The sequence below is a fragment of the Jaculus jaculus genome, chromosome 2 (genome assembly GCF_020740685.1).
Source record: "Jaculus jaculus isolate mJacJac1 chromosome 2, mJacJac1.mat.Y.cur, whole genome shotgun sequence".
In the NCBI taxonomy this organism is placed as follows: Eukaryota; Metazoa; Chordata; class Mammalia; order Rodentia; family Dipodidae; genus Jaculus; species Jaculus jaculus.
The window spans coordinates 71,213,027-71,233,975 of NC_059103.1; the positions used below are offsets into that span (position 1 = coordinate 71,213,027).

At 37.7% G+C, this 20,949-nt stretch overlaps 1 protein-coding gene across 4 annotated transcripts in view; it reads right to left on the bottom strand.

Annotated features, from left to right (window-relative positions):
- The window catches only part of Sntg1 (syntrophin gamma 1), a 922,134-nt gene that overhangs the window by 264,358 nt on the left and 636,827 nt on the right, over positions 1 to 20,949 (bottom strand). For all 4 annotated transcript variants that reach the window (XM_045143328.1, XM_045143330.1, XM_045143327.1 and 1 more), the window contains 2 exons: positions 14,789 to 14,871; positions 7,862 to 7,992 (listed from right to left, as the gene is read on the bottom strand). In XM_045143328.1, the coding sequence (XP_044999263.1) occupies positions 7,862 to 7,992; positions 14,789 to 14,871 (214 nt within the window). The remainder of the gene's footprint in view (positions 1 to 7,861; positions 7,993 to 14,788; positions 14,872 to 20,949) is intronic.

The window sequence follows — 20,949 nt, forward strand, 5'->3', positions numbered from 1 at the left end:
CCCGCTTCATTAGTCACCTCCCAACAACAATATAATCAACTCTCTTTGGCAGTAGATAAGGACTTTCAGGAATTACAAAAGGGTCTTCAAGACTTAAAGGACTCTATGGTATCTTTGTCTGAAGTAGTCCTCCAAAACAGACGTGGGCTAGACCTAGTCTTTCTACAGGAGGGGGGACTCTGTGCTGCACTTAAGGAAGAATGTTGTTTTTATACGGGAAAACTGGCCTAGTTCAAAATAGTATTGACAAGGTCCATTCCAGTTTGGAGGAATGAAAGCGTAACCAGGAAAAGCAGGAGTCATGGTACCAAAACTGGTTCTCCTCTTCTCCTCTGTTTTCCACATTACTCCCCTCTATGCTTGGTCCCTTCGTAAGACTCCTCCTCCTTCTTTCTTTTGGACCTTGGGCATTTAAATGACTAACTTCTTTTGTCAAAGAACAGGTTGATTCTGCCACCAGAAATTCGGTGTCTGTCCATTACCACAGATTGCAGCTACAAGAAGAAGAGGGCCAAACACATGAGGCACCCCTCTGCTCTCCTTCAGCCTGACTTGATATTTCTCCCTTGGCTAACAATAGGTCATGGTTTCAATTCCCTAAATGGCTGTGAGGCTCCCAATGATGGGATTATTATGGTACCAAGCCCAGGGGCACACCGCTAAGCTATGGCCGCAGCCAGAGATGAGAATATTGTAGGACCCATTCCCTGGAGGCCATCAACATAGCCTAAGACAGGCGGATCACCTTTCATGAGCTGTGATCACGGCCAATGACAGGATTATTGTGGATCCAGGAGTGGAGGCAGTTGTCATAGCTTAAGACAGGCGGGCCATCTTCAGTAACTGGTGCTTTGACTGGAAGCATACCATTTAGCCTAAGACAGGGTATTCGCCCATTTCAATTATATAAAGAGGGAGGAAATGTCAGAGACCATGACCTGACTGCCCTAGGACAAAAGAAGAACTAACAGCCTTCATATGGCCCCTCACTGCCCTAGGACAAAAGAAGAACTAACAGCCCTCATATGGCCCCTCCTGAAGGGCAAACAACAGCTCTGAACAAAATGTCACAAGACATGCCATTACAAGATGTTCCAGAAAGATTACAGTCAGGTGGCCCTACCTCCTTGTGCCCCCTGCTTGACCCCCCTGCCTGCTGACTGATTATAAAAAGGCTAAAAAATCCAACATTAAACGAGACCTTGACAAAACCTCCGCTTGCTCTCCTTCTTCTTTTCTGCTCATTCTTTCAGGTTGCAGCCCTCCTCGACCACCCCGCGTAGCATTGGCCCCGCAGGTCGGGGGCACTTGCTTGTGAAGCCTAACGACCCTGGTTCGAGGCTGGATTCCCCAGGACCCATGTAAGCCAGATACACAAGGGGGCACACACACACGTCTGGAGTTCGTTTGCAGTGGTTGAAGGCTCTGGCACACCCATTCTCTCCCCACCCCCTTCTATCTCTGGCTCTTTGTCTGTCTGTCACTCTAAATGAATAAATAAAATTTAAAAAAAAATTAAAAAAAGAAATTATACACTGGTAAAAAGATGTAGTTTAATATATTGCTAAATTACTACAAACAGTTATACACTATATTTAAAATAATTTATCTCTAAGCCAGGTGTGGTGGTGCATGCCTTTAATCCCAGCACTCGGGAGGCAGAGGTAGTGAAGGAACCCCAAGAGGGGGACCCCACGCTCTGCCCGGATATGGCGACACCCCAAATCACTCACGAGAAGTGGTCTTGATGCAAACTGCAAGAGGATTTTATTCCAAGCACGCTGGGGCCCACAGTCATACACCACGCAGGGGTAGAGGACTGCAGAGCCCCAAATGCAGGAATGGGACAGTTTTTATAGGGTTTCTAACAAAGCCTGTGCATTAGACCAATCATTTTTTTAATATCAGGAGCCCGCGGGGTGCGAGCCAGTCAGTTTGTGCCACCCGATAGTTTCTAAGCCAATTAGTTTAATTTGTTCAAGCCCCTCGTGGACCAATCATTCTCTTATGACCTTGGTGGTCAGCATTTGCGCAGGTCCTTGGGTGGGAGTAGCAGAGTGTGGTATCAGTCTCCTATGACCTTGAAGGTCAGCATTTGCACAGGTCCTTAGGTGGGGGTAGCAGAGTGTGGTATCAGCCTCCTATGACCTTGGTGGTCTGAGGCAGGCTGCTACAGCTTATGGTGCGAGCTACTAAGGCTTACAGTGTGGGCTATTAAGGCTTATGGTGCAGGCTACTTACAGAAACCAAATAAGTGGTTCACTTCATTACTCATTTCCCATCCTTGAGGGCTATCTTATGCCCTTTTTACCTAGTTTTATATTAGGAGTGGGCTCTGATATAATGAGAAGAGGGATTCTTTACTTGCTTCCAACAGAGAGTAAAGCCTGGAGTTTGAGGTATGCAGGGGCCCGCTTAAGCTCCCTTTGGAGCGTGATAGTATTTCTGGGCTTCTGAATTCTTGGGCCTTTCAGTAGGAGGATCGCCATGAGTTCAAGGCCACCCTGAGACTACAGAGTTAACTCCAGGTCAGCCTGGACCAGAGTGAGACCCTACCTCAAAAAACCAAAAAAAAAAAAAAAAAAAAAAAATTAAAAAATTAATAAATAAATAAATAAATAAAATAACTTATCTCTATGTTTTTAGCTAAAATGCTTTTTTATGCTTGCTATAATGGTAAGCAGATGATCTTAATGGTGAGCAAAAATGCCAAACTTCAACTCTGTGCTTTAAATTGCCTTATAGAGTCAAAAGGTTAAAAATTTAGATGGGTTTTAAAAGCTTATTATAATTATTTAAATCTTTGACAAACTGCTTGATTTGGGTTTGTTGACAGAACACAAGACTGTTAAAATGCTTCACTAGTGGTTATAACCGTCAAATGTTTAAGATATGACTGATTTTTGTGTTTTAAATAATAGAATTCTAAATAAAAGTTTAAAGTATAGCATAAAAAGATTCTAGTTAAACTGAAAAGGGTTTGCTGTCTAATGACAAAATTCACTGCTATTTGTCTCATATCAAAGTTAGAGTCCCCCAATGTGCCAATGACATCCTTCTTTGTCTTCCTACAGAGGTGGTTTCAAAAGAGAGTGATAAAAAAAAAAAAAAAATTCTCAATTTCCTGGCAGAAAGTTTCAGGGTTCAGAGCTCAATTGTGCCAAGACACTATACAGTAGTTGAGACTGGTTCTGTCAGGAAGGGCTGGGGCATTTGAATACAAATGGCATGAAACCCATTGTTTCCTGCTCACCCCTTTGGCTGTCTTTCTACTTAGGGGTTTACTGGAATATCGGGAGTAGCAGGATATGAAGATTATGGACCTCAAAATTTAGAGCGGTAGCTAACACCCTTTGTCAATTAATGGAAAATACCTAGTTGCCAAGGGCTAAACATGTCTTTAGTCTATTTAAATGAGCTCTCCTAGAGGAGCCAGACTTGAGCTTTCCAATGAAAAAAGGATTTTTGTTGTTGTTGTTTGTTTGTTTTTTAATGAGAGAGAGGGGCGAGAGAGATTTGGCATGCCAGAGTCTCCAGCCAGTGCAACTGAACTCCAGATAAGTGTGCCATCTTGTGCACATGTGCAAGCTTGCATTCTTGCATCACTTTGTGCATCTGGCTTACATGAGATCTGGATAGTTGAACATGGGTCCTTGGATTTTGCTGGCAAGCAATTTAACACTAAGCTACCTCTCCAGCCCTAAAAAAAAATGTTTTTAATCTTATGTATCAGAGAGAGAGACAGAGACAGAGATTGAGAGAGAGAAATAGCCTCAAGAGTTCTGATCTAGGCTCACAGACCTGTAGCCTACTGGGTATTTAAGTAAAAGATTAAGACAATGGCAACTATAGATCTCCTAAGCTCCCAAGTTATGAATTTTGGGGAATGTCCTGATTAATTATATTCTCCATGGCATATCAGGCCTGTTATCATCAAAATAAAATTTCTGGCTAACTGATAATTGCCTCCTAAACCATCATGTTACTCTCTTGAAGGATCTGCTGTTCAGATAAGAACTTGTTCCCTAAACCTGACTACCAGCCATGAATAAGTGATTTGATATTTAGGTGATATTTAAACAAAAATAAAAGGATGCACATATATTTTATCCTATTAAAAAAGTTAAATAGTAAAAGTATTTAGTTATTAAAAAGTAAAGAAAACAATAACATACTACAACTAATGTGTTAGGAGAAATGTATTTTTCCCTTAAAAATCTCTCAAATCCCAGTAGAAAAAAAAAAAATCAACGCATCAATTAATAAATGGACCCAAAGACATAAACAGACATTTACTAATGGGGTATTTTTGTGGCAAAATGAAGAGTTGTTGGACATCATTAAGATATACAAATCAGTGTCATACCGAAATATTACCACATCTGTCAGAATGACAAAAGCGAGATGGTGGCAGAGCCAAACACTGAAAATATGTGGTGAGACAGGGAAGCTCACACACCTGCTGAAAGAGTAACTGTGCTTTCACCTGAGAACACAATTTGAATGTCTTTAACAAGACTAAACTTGGTATTATAACACAACCCAGTAATTGAATTTATGTATGTATGTATGTGTGTGTGTGTATATATATATATATATAATGTTATATTTATTTTTTATTTTTTAATTTTATATATATATATATATATATATATATATATATATATGATTTAAAAATCTATATCTAAGTTCATAAAATGTTGATTCAGAAGATCTTGAAATCTATGGTTCTATAAATGGTCAATTTAAAAATATTGTGAGTACACAATGAAATCCGACTTTAAGCAAAATAAGGAATAAACATTTGAATACTACCACCTGGGAGTTATGCTAAGCAAAATCCAATCCAACAAGGATACATGGTATAGAATACCACTAACATAATAATATTATAATGATAAAAGAATAAAGTACAGGTTACCACCTGCCTGTCAGAGGTTAGGGGCATGGAGTGTAAGATGGTATGGGGCACAGCAGTATAGTCATAACTGGCTATGAAGTGGGTTTGAAATAGTAGCACTCACTATGTTGTATCTTAACTGTTTTGGTAGACTTAGGAGAATGCACAGGTGATACAGTCCATAGAATTTCTCTCTCTCTCTCTCTCTCTCTCTCTCTCACACACACACACACACACACACACACACACTGTAATGAACTATGTGTTTTATCAATGTCAATTGCCTGGCAGATTTTGTACTATATTGTGGATATTACATTATGGTTAATCTTTAAGTATTATTTCTTACAGCTCCATGTTAATCCACAATTATCAAAACAGAAAATGTAAGAAAAAAGATAGTGTTTCATGTGTTAGAGTCTCAGAGATCCTTATCAGTTCTTTTCTCTCCCCTACCAACCTTCCCAAAAGAGAAGATCTAGCCAATCTGCCTCTGTGCTTGAGCAACAGCCCACACCTCCACAAGGCCCTCCCTTCAATAGACAGTCACTCCTTCCCCAGGGGAATGCTCATAAGCCCCCAGAGGTCCCTTAGTCTCTCCAGCTTTCCTGATGAAGGTTCATGCACCTCCCCTGGTTCTTTCCCTCTCTGCTCCCTCTTTCTGCTTTCCATGCATGCAACCCCTTCTCGCTCACCTTTCTCTCTCTATTCCTCTGTCTCTCTGTTTTATCTCAGTTTCACAGACTTCATCCTAACTTTTCTCCTGCCTCTCCCAGCAGCAATATAATGTGCACATATTTAAATTTGCTCCCTTGCTAATCCACCCTAGGATTTCCCTAACACCAGTGATCCACCAGTGCAGACTCCCACTTCTGGACCCTAGTCACTCACCATCAACTCCAGTTTTCTTGTCCCTCCCTTTTTCCTAAATCCTTCCCTGTAGTTGACAAAAATTAAATTCCTATTCACAAGAAAAGTCTCAGATTTCTAAATTCAAATCCTAACTTTAAGAGATACAATCCAAAATATATTACTAATTAGACTAAAAACTTCCAGACTGGGCTGAAAAGATGGCTGAGTAGTTAAGCTAAAGCTAAAGGACCCATATTTCATTCTACAGGACCCACCTAAGCTAGATGCACAAGTTGGCACATGCCTATGGAGTTCATTTGCAGCAGCTAGATAACCTGGTATGCCTATTCTCTCTCTACCTGCTCCCTGCCCCCCTACTTCTTTCTCTCTCAAATAAATAAATTTTAAAAATAAATATTCTTTTTTAAAAAACTTCTGACTAATTTTATTAAAATATAAGTATTTTTATTTTTGGTTTAAAACAAAAAAAGCAAAAAGAAAACATCCAAGTAGATGCACCCAAGAAGACTATTTATACATGACCATGAAAAATTGAAAGAAAAAAGGAAAAGTCTCTAAGCAATTACTAATCAATACAAATCTGATTATTAATTTTACTATAATATGGATAATATATACTCAGAGGCAATAAACAGATATAGAATATTTCAAAAGTTGAATTGGCTAGAGAGATAGCTAAGTGAATAAGGCATTTTCAAAGCAAGCTTTGTGAGTACCTGAGTTTGCATTCCTGCAACTCAAATAAAACCAGTAACATAAGGGTCTGTAAATTCCAGCACCCTGAGGTGAGAAAGGAGGCAAAGAGCCAGGCATGATGGTGTATGCCTTTATTCCCAGTACTCAGGAGGCAGAGGTAGGAGGATCACCATGAGTTCGAGGCCACCCTGAGACGAAATAGTGAATTCCAGGTCAGCTTGGAATAAAGTGAAACTCTACCTCAAGAAAAAAAAAAAAAAAAAAGAAAGAAAGAAAAAGAAAGGAGGCAAAGACAGAAGAATCTTTTGGAGGCTCACAGGCCAGATGTCCTGATGCATAGTAGAGAACAATGTGAAACCCTACCTCAAACAAGATGGAAGGTGAAGACCTACATCCAACGTTGTCCTATGACCTTATACAAACCATGACATACATATGCTTGTGCTCTTACACTTGACCTCCCCCATAAACACTCACCCAAAACAACCTCTAGTTCCCATGCTACAGGACAGGGAGACGAGTAACCTAACCACAGGAAACCTTTCTAATAATACCTAATCCTTTCAAATACCCATAAGACCACTGTCTCCCTTCCCATCCTTCCTCCCACCCCAGCCAGGTTCTAGCAGGGTAAGGTGATCTGGGACTTGCTAGATTAGAGTCCCACCTGTGGCTATACAAAGGTCTCAACTACAAGCAGAAAGCATGCTTTTCTTTCTATAATTTTACCAGGCCCTAAAACTTCAATACCAAAAATCAATAAGAAAATAATTCAAACTAAGAAACTCAAGGAATAGAAGCTATAAAAGAAAAATAAAAGAAGCAGAAATTTATAACTTAAAATACATGCAGATGAAGACATCCAATGAAGCCCAAGTCTGTTTTTTTTTAATTTTAATTACTAAAATTTACAAACTTCTAGGAAAACGGACCAAGAGTTAAAGCAAGCTAATAATGAAAATAATAACACTATTGACTGTGACCATACACTTACTAAAAAAGGTAGATAATATATGAGTATCATAGATTAGTGGCACAACTCTGGGGGTGGGACACCAGGTAGAATGCCTGGAGAGCATGCTCAAAGCCCTGTATGAAATCCCAGAGCAGATGAAAAATGAAAGTATAAGCTGCATAACTACCTTGGGAATACAAAGCTAGTAACCTTGTAGCAACACCCAGTGGATTCACTGGAAGTCAGTGGTTGAGTCAGGGCTTTAACTTATATTTCATCCCCAGATTTATACATTCTACTGTTACACATTTTTTTTTTCCTGTGCTCTACTTCCAAAAGCATGCTAAAAAAGAGAATGGTAAGCAATATCATATTAACAATTTGAAAATATGAACATATTCAGTCAACGCAAGTTGGACCCATAAGCATTCACTCACCTAGTCAAGTCAGTCCCAGGCACGTACTGTGAGAAACGGGAATGCAGCAAGGGAATCAGCCTGAGGTCACACCACCGCTTCTCCCATCTCAAGCCTGGAGACGTGGGCCATGAGGAGCAGGAGAGTGTGTCCTGAAAGAGCACAAACAGACACAGGTTGGACTTCCAGTTTCTGTGGCACAGACATGCCTTGCAACTTAGAGATACTATTATTTATGTATTTATTTATTTGAAAGAGAGAAAGAGGGAGAGAGAGAAAGCAAGAGAGAGACAAAGAGAACTGGCATGACATGTCTGCCAGCCATTGCAAATGAACTCCAGATGCATACATCACCTTGTACATCTGGCTTACATGGGTCCTGGGGAATCGAACTGAGGTCATTTGGGTTTACAAGCAAGCGCCTTAACTGATAAGCCATCTGTCCAGCCCCAGGGGTACTATTTTCCCCCCTAAACATTTTTTTTTTTTTAAGTTTTTTGAGGTAGGGTTTCACTCTAGCCCAGGCTGACCTGGAATTCACTATGGAGTCTCAGGGTGGCCTCAAACTCACAGTGATCCTCCTACCTCTGCCTCCTGAGAGCTGGGATTAAAGGTGTGTGCCACCATGCCCGGCAGCCTAAACATTCTTAACAGTTTTGTAGACTTTTGTCTCTTCATGGTCTGGAATTGTACTTAATTTCATTGTCAGTGAAACTCTATAAGGAGCTGAAGAAGATTCATCTGGATGAAGCATGATAGTAAAAAAAAAAAAAAAAAAAAATCCACAAAAAAATTATGTGCCAGAAGTTTGAGAAGAATACCAGGATGGCAGAATGGGGTATGTGTAAGAAAAGGATGGGACTATTGAAACAATGCATGAAAAAAAAATAATATAAGCAGTGATATACTCGGGTAGCTAATATTTTTTGAGGAATTGCTAGGAGCTAAGCATCATTATATGATACTTGCGAATATTTTAGGTCATTAAACATTTCTATAAATCAGCTATCAAACTCTATTAATGGTGGTCCTGGCCACTGCTTTCATGTTGCTTTATAACAGGTTTAGCTCTTCTTATCTTGTAAAGGCAACTACTGCTGACTTATGCTTACAGAATTTTTAGTCTTCTTTGTGGAGTTTCCTTTCATAAATTGAAGACACATACATCTGAAACACATGAGCTTTCCCACTGTATGTCTTCTTCCAGAGACACTGTGAAAATCCTTTAGTGTCATCGACGACAATCAGCAACTGACCTAGCTATATCTGTTTTCCAGGCACTATTGGCTTTGTTGCTTCTCTAGGTACTAATTTTTAAGATGGTGCAAGAAACCTCTTTTACTATAGAATTCAAACTTTGCTATCTAAATAGTACTAAGCTTTATCTCCAAGTATTAATGTGTTTAAGTAGATTATGAAAGAAAATAAAAAGACATGTTCAGAATATAGCAGGTACCTGGAGCAGTTTAAAAAACCCGGAATGTCAGAATGGGTAAGGCCACCATTGCTGACACATAGAGCACTTCAGCCTCTAATCGCACACCTGGTGGGCAATCAGTCCTTGCACTGGATGCTTATCTGCTGATTGCAAACACGGGGCAAGATCCTACATCATCGGTCCTTCTAATGGCTGGATTAAAAGTTGCAAAGTGTTACTAGCATACAAGGTGGAGAGGTTCCTTGTGCTGGGGGACATGGATTGCTGGCATTTGACATGTGATTTGCTCAGTAAGATACAGCAAGGTATTGAGGGTTCACATTGTAAATCAGATCCAGACCAACCTGGTTTGAAACCCAAATTTCCCTAAATAGGTTAATTTACATTAATATAGGGTCAAGTTATTTAAATTTTCTGTCTTACTGTACCTGTTTGCAGCAGTAATAGTAAATAAATGGAAAGATTACAGTCAGGAATAATTAGGGAAATGCTTAAAATGCAACCCAGAATGGAGTTCATTCTATTTTTTAGTATCTCAAAAGGACTCATAAAGAATAATAAGCTTGAATAATTTACAAAACTTTCTGAGGATTCCAGGAAAGACATCCTTATTAGTCTAATAATAGTACTCTGATTACTTATTATAATATTTACCTACACTGCTTGCTCTGCATTTTTAGCATCTTGACAAAATAAGGCTATTTCAGTATTTATCTTAAAGAGTAAAACCAGTGGTTTTATTTAGGAGCAGTGAGTTATTGCTTCTGCCTGTGAACACAAGTGTAGCACAATAGGAACCAATACAGTTGTGTGGTACAGGCAGGGAAATAAAAGACTTGGTTTGGTTGCTAGGGCAGAACTATCATATGTCCATGTTAGTCCATCTAGTGGTCTCCTGTTAGATGTTATGGATGGCCAGCCAGTGATGTGAGGCCATTTCTTCATGCCCTATGCCATGGCTGGTTACAGCACATGATGTGGGCAGTGTTCCATGATAGTTGTTTATATCACCCCATGATGCCCTGTAATTGTCCACATTAGTCCACAACCGTCTTTACACAACCACCCAGACTTAAATTGTGTTTGGGGATGGATCGTTAGCATAGCTCTATTAGATATTTGAAGAGCAATTTGAGCTCTGGCTGTTTCCTTTTTGTTTGTTTGTTTGGTTTGGTTTTGATTTATTTTGGATGTTGGATACTGGTTTTGTGGTAGTGTCTCTGTGCTTGGATCTATGAAAGGGAGCTAGTACTTCCACAATTGATGGTTACCTTGGACTCTGCAACCATGAACTAAACCCCTTTCCTTCCATAACCTGTGACTGGTTGTATGTTTGTCTCAGCAACAAGAAGTTTACTTCAACATTGACCATTAAGGGCATAATCCTTATCCCAATGGAATGTAGTCCCTGGGACTGTGAGACAAAATAAACCCTTTCCTTTCTTGAGTTACTCCTGGTGAAGTGCTTGCTTGTAGCAAGGTGTAAGTACCTAAGGCAGTGTGGTTAGTTTACTCTGGGAATATGAGTCTCCTGGTAAGCCTGGGAGGAGTTGCTTTACTTAACCTTTAGAGAAGGAAATCAAAATGATGCTAAACAGCTTCAATCTTAGAAACACAGGGGACAGTGGTGTTCCCTAAAACTAGTGACCTTATATCCATATAAGGATTACATTTTATTTTCTTGTAGCAATTAGAAAGTACTTTGAATATTTCAAATAATATGTCAAAGTTGTATCAGAAAAGCAGTATCTAGTAACTCAAATTTTGCTCTAGCAAATAAGGGATACGTATTATAAGCATGGAGTTCCAACTAGTATTATGTTTTTGTGCACTGCTTAAAGTTTAAAGTAAAAGTGGAGTTCCCAGATCCAGGGTAGACTTGAGCATTTTGACATTGCAGGGAATCTAATATTACCACTGATAGAGATTTGGTGTCTCTAATACACTGCCCTTTTGAGGAAAAATATCTCAAGAAGTACATGCTTCTAAGTTTTTTGTGATAACTGAGAAGATAACCCACTGTTGACGATTCTGAACTTAAAAAATAAAAACAAAAATACTCTGAGTAGGGATATTTTCCATGCTCCCCCTGCACTACATTGTTCATGGCAGGGAAGAGAAACATGAACTAAGGAAAACATTCTGCACAATAAGACTGAAAGAAAAAGTGACTATACCTCTCTGAACACTCGAGGATGTAATTAATTTTGTAACTAAACTTTTGAGTTTAGCTAAGCCAGTGTTTAGAGTCTCCATAGTTCTTGTATGCTATTAAAATGTTAATGGTGATTACCAATTTCCTGCTTATATTAAAGTTACATTTTGGATTTATGTACCAGAATTTAAAATTGTGGTTAGGAACTGAAATTAATTACTCCCCCAAATGCCTCATTACATGTCTGTACTCAATCAACTATTTGCAAAAATTCATTTAACTGATATACATGCCTATTTTATTTATTTTAAATTTACTTTGTGACTTTTCATGTATCTTGACTCTTTTTCTCTAGAGCACCATTGAAGACGTTGGCTTACACTCAAATATATCCACCGATATCAAAATATAGTACAAGGTAGGAAGATAGCTCAGTGGTGTGGCAGTTTGCTCAGGGAATTTCTTGGATGGCTAACCAAACTAGGTGAATCATTGTGCTATGAGTTCAAGTAAGAAACCTTTTCCCAGTATAAAGAAAAACAAAAATAATGTGTGGAAAGTGAGGAAGATACTTGATGTTAACCTCTTAATTACATGTTCATGCACACCGAAATTTATATGAATATATACACAAGTGCACATACATCTCAATACTGATAATGAAATGAGAACAAAATGTTCATCATGGAAATGGACCTACACTAAAATTAAATAAATAGAACAGCAGGGATTTTGAACTTTATATATCTGAATTGTTTGAAATAGTTAAACTATTCAAAATGTTACTCTCAAGAAGATGCCTCCTCTTTTACTTGCTCTTATGTAAAACAATGGAAAGTGTTAAAAAACAACCAGGAAGATTTCTTTCCTAAACATTTCTTTCTGACTTCTCTCTTCTTATTAAAGCCAAGGTCAAGGATATTGGGCAAGAATGGGATTAAACACATGACTAAATAGCTTCCTTTAACTCTATATAAGGCAACTGTTTTTTCGTCTTAGAAGCAGAGCTAATCCAGTGCTTCATGTGTAGATGACACATGGAGAAAAAGTCCACCATGCCCAAGATGTGCTACTTAAAGAAAATCTTTTCCCCTGCCTACTGAGGCGCATTTACAAGTGGAATGAGGGTGAGCCTCTGTCTCACAGACAAATGGGCTTCTCACAAAAGCCATCAGTCGTGGAAAGCATCTGCTAGCACAGTAGAACTCTAAAGGGTGAGCAAAGCATGACCAGCTGACAGGAAGGAAGAAGGCTAACGGACCTTTTATGTCCACTTCCTTTGGCCATCAGACTATTGAAACAATGAACCAGTAGAAACTGCAGTTTCCCCAGTGAGAAAGAAAAGTCTGGTGCCAGTCAGAGTGCAAGTTTGTTTCCTTCTAGAAGAGATTTCGCACAGTGCTGGAAATATGTCAGGGTGCCTTGTAGGAGAGACTAATCACCAGACAATGATGAGCAGAGAATACCTTGACCAAGGCTACTTAGCTATGCACATCTCAAGCCCTCTACTTAAACTCAGACCTCATGTAAGGACTCAAGATTTTCCAGATCATCTTACAGGAGAGTAGACAATGATGGGTGTACACCTTGACCAGGACTATGTAGCTATACCTACCTCTGGCCTTCTACTTAAACATAAACCTTATTTTTTGAACCAAAATGGACTTGAGGGTGGGTCACTGAATCTCTTTGCTTAATTGAATAAATCTCCTTTTTCTGCTTTTCACTATTAATTTGGCCTTTTACTTGTCTTATTGAGAATACATGGCTATGCCTGATGCATAAGGTCTTCCAGGACACAGGCTGTAACTCTATTTCCAATAACATTAGTAGGTTAAAAAATTAGTAATGAAGGAATGAGAGGTATGGCTTAGTGGTAGAGCCCTTTAACCCTACCCCCAACACCAACACACACACACACACACACACACACACACACGAGAGAATGAAAGGAGTCTATAGAATTGAAAAAGGAGCTAGCTACTGGGACTACAAAATTTATATTTTTCTCATTAGAAAACCAATGCTTCAGGGCTGGAGAGATGGCTTAGCCGTTAAGGTGCTTGCCTGCAAAGCCAAAGGACCCCAGTTTGATTCTCCAGGACCCATGTAATCCAGGTGCACAAGGGGTACATGCATCTGGAGTTCATTTGTAGTGGCCAGAGGTCCTGGTGCACCCATTTTCTCTTTCTGTCAAATAAATAAATAAATAAATAAAATAACATATATAAAAAACAGTGTTTACAATTCTCAGAATCTGATGTTTTCAGTTATGTGAATTTTAGTATTATTTGCCATAGACAATCATTTCTCTGGCAAATACAACTAAAAAATATTAGATTAAATATATCGAGATGCAGTTAGTTTTATAAACTATCCTTACATTTCTAGCAATAATATTTGGTTTGAAAAATGTTCCTCTCTACAATTTTTTTATAAAGGCAATCAATTTGGAGGTATAATACCACAAAAAGGCCTTTAGGCTTGAAGATATTAAAAAAAGAGTTCTTAATTTGAATAAAATGGCATAATTAGGTCAGAATTTCAATTAGGGGATGAATTATACAAGTCAGAAGAGGAAGGTATATGCTGTATAAATTTGAATATGAGAACAGGGAGATAAAAGTCTACTGAAGGTCAGGTATGACATAATTCATATTTCTAAGTACAAGAGAAATAATGATTAGTTCCAAATTAGTATAAACAATGGTTTTATCTTTATAATGATGTGTATTTTGAATACTGAAATGCAATAAATTTCCAAATTGCTTATAAAAAATAATATTCCAACATATGTGGAAAGTAAACATTAAAATCAATTAAATATACATAAATTTAATGTGTTAACTTCATATTTTATTAAGAATGCATTTAATTTCACATTTATTGCATTTTATTATAATGCATAGATTGCATTTTCTCTTTGTAATAGTTCTCTGACACTCATAAAGATTACTAAAAATCATAACAAATGATAGTTACTTTTATCTAATTAAAACAATAAAGTTATGTAAAATCATGTTGATCATAAAGGTATATATGCATGAAATGTTTCCAAATAAAATAAGATACAACATGATAGTGCATGTGACATGTGATATTCTCAAATGGTGGTCTGATGTCATGATGCAATTGGTGATCTCCCTCAGGTGAAAACTTCCACAGATTACAAAGCTTACATACAGCTCCAAGAGCAAACATGTGACATAACAAATAGTTGGCTACTTAGTTTTCATTTTGAACAGGTGACTCAGAGTCAAGGGCAGGGTTAGCAAACTACAACTGTGTGTGGACAGCTCTTGGGTTACCCTCCTGCCATTTCTCCATTAGCTTGAGCTGTGTCCAGCTTTCTTACTGTGTTGTTGGGATGGTAGTTGAGGTGCAAGCCACTGTCACAGAGGGGAGAGGAGGTGCCACTGCTCTGGTCACTCGGAGCACCTGCAGGAGACAAAAAATGCAATATCCTGCCCATTACAATGTCATGTTCTTCTAGAATGACACAGTCCAGTTAAATTTGCAGGTATGTTCAAAGATTCTTGGTAAATCAAATAATAATATATAACCAAACTTTACTTGTACTAAAACCAGAGTTTTGCAAGTAAACTAAGAGACTATATGTATTGGGAATTAAAGGAGACACTTAAGTATTCATCTTTGATCTTAGAAATATTTATATTAAAAACAAAACCCCTAGTGAAATATTAGTTTCATTATACAAAGTGATTTATACTTACATACCAAATCTGATATTAATAGCACAAAGTTTTGTTTGTCAGCAAAATTCCATTTTATGTTATATGTCATCAAAATGTTTTTTTTTTTTTGCCATTAGGTACAAATTTTTGGCAGAAAACACCCAACCAAGAGCAGCATGTGGGACAAATGGGATTATTTTGACTAACAGACTCAAGAGGAAGCTCCATGATGCAGGGGAAATGATGGCATGAGCAGAGGGTGGACATTACGTCCTGGCCAACATCAGATATATAATAGCAACAGGAGAATGTGCCAATTACTGGGAAGAGGAAGCTGGATATAACAACCACAAGCTGCCCCAAACAGTACACTGCCTACAGGAGGCTTTAGTTCCACAATTACAATCAGTTGGGGACCTAGTATGCAGGAGGGACACCTGAATCAAACCAAACCACCCCAATGGCCAATTTTATATTCAGAGACTTAGTTTTGTAGGTGCTATTGGTATGTATTTAAATATCTTCATTGATACTACCTAAGTTTGAGAAATATGGTGTGTTTTAAAATTTATAATTTTGTGGCTGAAGAGAAGGCTATTGTGGGTAGAAGCACCTGCTATGCAAGCGTGAAGACCTGAATTTTGATCCTCCAGAGTCCATGAAAGCCATATGTAGTAGTGAGTAATCATAGTCTGCCTGTGGCAAGGTAGAAGATAGTCAAAACAGTCTGAGATGCAGGTGGGCCAGCCAGCCTGACATACACAGCAGTGGGCAACAGAGAGTCTGCCTCAAGCAAGGATGGAAGATAAGGACAGAACCTTGCAATTGTCCTCTGAAATCAGCATGCTTGTTGTGGCATGCGTACCCACACATATGTACACATGAACATACATATACACATGTCTTACACATACACTAACAATAAAAACATAAAATAATTGAAGAGTACTTTTTAAATATGTCATCATATAAAAAGCATTAGACTTAATAATATAAATGTGGGACTGGGAAGATGGCCCAGCAGTTAAGGCACTTGCCTGCAAAGCCTCACAACCTTGGTTTAATTCTCTAGTACTAACTTAAAACCAGATGCACAAAGTGTCACATGCATCTAAAATTTGTTTGCAGTGACTAAAGACCCTGACACATCCACTGTGGTGGTTTGAATAGAATAGTTGGCCCCTAATATATTCAGTTGTTTGTTTGTAGTTTGCATCTGCTGGCTACCTGGCTGGAGGCAATGTCACTGGGAGAATCTTAAATTGTGGTGGTGGGTTTCAGATTTCAATCTAAAGATACACAAAGTGTGCCTAGCTGGAGCTCCTGTGGCTTTTGACCTTTAGGCTTGTACTTCTTTCGCTCCACTTGGACCTGTGAAGGCAGGCAAGTTCTTCTGCCATTATGGAACTTCCCCTGGATCTGTAAGCTTCAATAAATACCCCTTCCTCCATAACAGTGCCTGGTCTGGAATTCATCTCAGAGACCTAAATCTGTCTGCTACACCCATTCTCTCTCTCTCTCTCTCTCTCTCTCCTTCCCCTTATGAGTAAATAAAAATATTTTAGAATATATTGTACATTTCATGATTTCTGATTCATTTAAAAATACACTGCTATTTTGGATAATGGGTATGTTGCACAACTAATATAACCCATACACACCAAAAGATTTATTCTTCTTTATTCCTGAGACAAAGTCTCTTGTATCCCAAGCTGGCCTTGAACTCATTATGAAGGTTCTTGAGCTTCTGAACAAGTTTATAACTTTAGACTCAGATCATTACTTTGCTAAATGTATTGTGGATTTATGGAGGTTACATACTATTTGTTAAATAAAGTATTTCCTAAAATAGAGGAAATACCAGTCTACATCTATAAGATCATAACAACCAGATCTCTAATACCTCACTAAGCATTGTCAGAAGAGTGTAAATGTTTGGCTGTTGTAAACACAGAGAGGAATAATGATGTCTTAGAGTATATGAACAAGCTGAATCTAGTAACATGTGTAAGTAAATGTGGTATATTATATCATATACATGGAGAGAATGAGAGAGAAGTATTTGTTTCATAAATGCAAGTTTAGTTTGAGAATCACAAGTCATTTTTAATATGAGATAATATTTCAGACAATTTCACATAAATTAATCATTGAAACAAATACTTCTGCATCCTAGTTACATCCTCCACTTGATAACTAACAAATGTAAAATATAAAGACTATGTCTTGTATCATAATTCCTTATATTTGTCCCTTACAATCAGAAGAAAAGAATAGTGATATCAGTTCTCAAAATTTACTAGAAGTCTTAGCCATTAACATTAACAGGAAAAATAATTAAAAAGATAAATATTGAAATGGGTGATGGAAAAGTCACAATTTATGGATGGATAAATTAATTAATTGTACACATACAAGATCTTAATGCCAAAACCCTACTTGAATTAGCAAGAAAATTAAGCAATGTTTTAGAAAATATCAATATATACAAATGAATTGAAATTTGCCAAAGATAATTGGACAATAACATTTTTAAAACATTTATAATCAAATTAAAAAGCATGTAATGCACAACTATAATGAAAGGTAAGTAAGGAATTACTATTGAATATACTAATATATTATTGAGAAAATTAGGAAGCATAAATAAATGGGAAAATAGTTTCATTGACTAAAAGACTTAAATTATGATGTTAAATCTACTAGGTGCCTTGCCTATAACTATAATTTATGCCCATTTAAAATAAAATTCTAGGGGCTAGAGAGATGGCTTAGCAGTTAAGCATTTGCCTGTGAAGCCTAAGGACCCCAGTTTGAGGCTTGATTCTCCAGAACCCATGTTAGCCAGATGCATGAGGGGGTGCATGCCTCTGGAGTTCATTTGCAGTGGCTAGAAGCCCTGGCACACCCATTCTCTCTCCCTCTCTCCCCCCCCCCTCTCTCTCTCCTTCTTTCTCTGTCGCTCTCAAATAAATAATACAATTAAAACAATTTAAAAAAATCAAATTCTACTGAGATTTTATATAAATGTATAGTTCATTTCTAAACTCTATTCTGTGAGATAAAAAAATAAAAAACAATATTGAAAATTTGTCAATTAAAAACAGTTCTGGGAAGGTGTGCTCATGTGCAGCTAGTAGGGAACTGGTGGATCCCGGGGCATACTTGACCTGGGAAGGTAGAGAACAAATCGATCCTGAAACATGCTCACGTGAGCAAGTATGGAAATTCCAGATATCATGTTGTGCTTGCACCAGGCAGGTATAGAAGTTCTAGATCCCTTCACAAGGCATGTGTGGTTCTCAAGCAGAGATCTACCTGTAATCATTGATCTCAGACCACCTCCACAAATGTGTGACCCAGGCATTCCCCACAACCATTGTGACTGACTCCAACACCAATAGTGGGATCCTTGCTATCCCCTCCTCCTGCTTACCACCAGTAGCCACAGCCAAAACTACCTCTAATGAACAGGAAGTGAGTAGACAGTAAAAACAGGTTTGTGCTTTATCATTGAGTTGCCATTCCTTCAAGAGGTACAGCCAGAATTCCCAGGACAGTGAACACACAAGGAAGATCTGGTTCAGGCTCATGATCTCCCAGCCAAAACCTATGAATATACCACCATCTCACTCTTACCTTTAATGAATCTGAACAAGGTAATCAACACACATTACACAAGAGATATTAGTAACTATATTCCTAGCAAAATAAGACAATTACCCTGACATGGGGAATAAAACAATACAAAACAAATAACACAAGACACCAAGCCAAGAAATTCCAACCAAGGATGCCTAGACCCATAATAGAGGTATTCTTGAAAACCTAGAGGAAGCTTACTCCATAGAACACCAAAATGAAGTTATGAAATGCATATTCAATAAACTCAATAAGGCCATGAACAAAAAGCTAGAACAACTAGAAGAGAGTTGCATTATCTCACAAAAGTATTTAAAGCATGGCTGAATGAATAAAATCAACAAAAACAATTCATGAATGAACTCAAAGCATGGCTAAAGGAAACAGAAACAAATCAACAAAAACAAATTAGTTTGAAAACATCCGAAAGAACTTGATAAAGAAATAAAGGAAATGGAGAACCAACACTGCCATCACCACCAGCAACAAACATTTCAGTGGACAGTACATTGAATTTAAGTGAGGATAAGTCAAATGCAGGAATGAACTCCAACAAACAAGAAGCAAGTCTAATCAAGAAATAAAATTGGTATTCCATAAAGACATAGAGATGCTGATAAAAATAGATAGCAATAACAATAATACAATAACTCTTAAAAGGCTCCCCAAAAAGCTTCAAGAACAGTGTATGCCATATACAATTAAAACTTGAGAACAAGTCAGAAGAAATTGTCTAGCAATCTAATAATGTATTAAACAAAAATGTTAACCAAAAATGAGAAACGTGGAACAACTAAGAGAGACCAAATATTTGTATCATTGGCAAATTAGAAAGCAAATAAATACAAACCAATGGCATAGATAATATTTTCAACAGAATTATCAAAGAAGGGCTGAAAGAGATGGCTTAGCAGTTAAGTGCTCGCCTGTGAAGCCTAAGGACCCTGGTTCGAGACTTGGTTCCCCAGGTCCCATGTTAGCCAGATGCACAAGGGGGCGCATGCATCTGGAGTACGTTTGCAGTGACTGGAAGCCCTGGCATGCCCATTCTCTCTCTCTCCCTCTATCTGTCTTTCTCTCTGTATCTGTCGCTCTCAAATAAATAAATAAATAAATAAATTATTAAAGAAAATTTCCCTAACCTTACAAGAGAGGGCACCATCAAACTCTAAGAGGCACTCAGAACATCAAATAGGCAGGATCACAAAAAGAAAAAAAAATGCTGCTTCATATTATAATTAAAATTCTCATCACTGATAGCAAATAAAGGATTCTAAAAGCTGCAAGAGGCAAACAGAATTACCTCTGATTTTTTGATGGACACTCTGTAGGCCAGAATGGTTGGAATGGTTTCCAAATTCTAAAAGACCATGGCTGCCAACTCAAAATGCTATACCCAGAAAAATTATCCCTTATGATAGAAGGTGAAAAAAAAAAAAAAACTTTCCATGATAAAAAAGCTAGCTATATAATTATTTGAGCATTAAGCCATTTCTATAGAAAATATTTCACAGAATAATCCAACCTAAGGAGACAAATGAAAACACCCAAGAGGCTTTTGGAGGGAAAATAACAAGCAAAAGTAGAGCAGACATAAATACATAGAAAGGTCAAGTAAACACCAACTTCCAGAAAGCCTCTAACTTGACTAGGATTAACTCACACCTCACAGTTATAACTCTAGGTGTTTATGGACTCAACACCTCAATAAAAAGATGTGTGCTAAAACGATGGATAAGAAATTGACCCTTTCATCTTATGTTTATAGAAAATTCCCCTACCATTAAAGATATATATCACTTTAGCATTAAAGGATGGGAAAAATTGGTAATATGAAACAAGCAGGGGTGGCTATGAAGATGTTATTAAAAAAACATACACTTCAAACAAAAAGTAATCAAGAGATAAAGAAATCAAAAGAGCTACTTTATACTCATCAAAGAACAAAATAAGAGGACATTATATTCATAAAACTATATATACCAATCCCAGGAGAATGAAATTTTGTAGAACAACATTTGTTAGACAATAAAACAGAAATAACCCAACACAGTTATTATAGGATATTTTAATGCTTCACTATCATCATTAGAGAGATCATCTAAGAATATTAACCAGGAAATAAGAAAATTAAATGATACCACAGATCAATTGGAGTTAAAAGACAACTACTGACTAT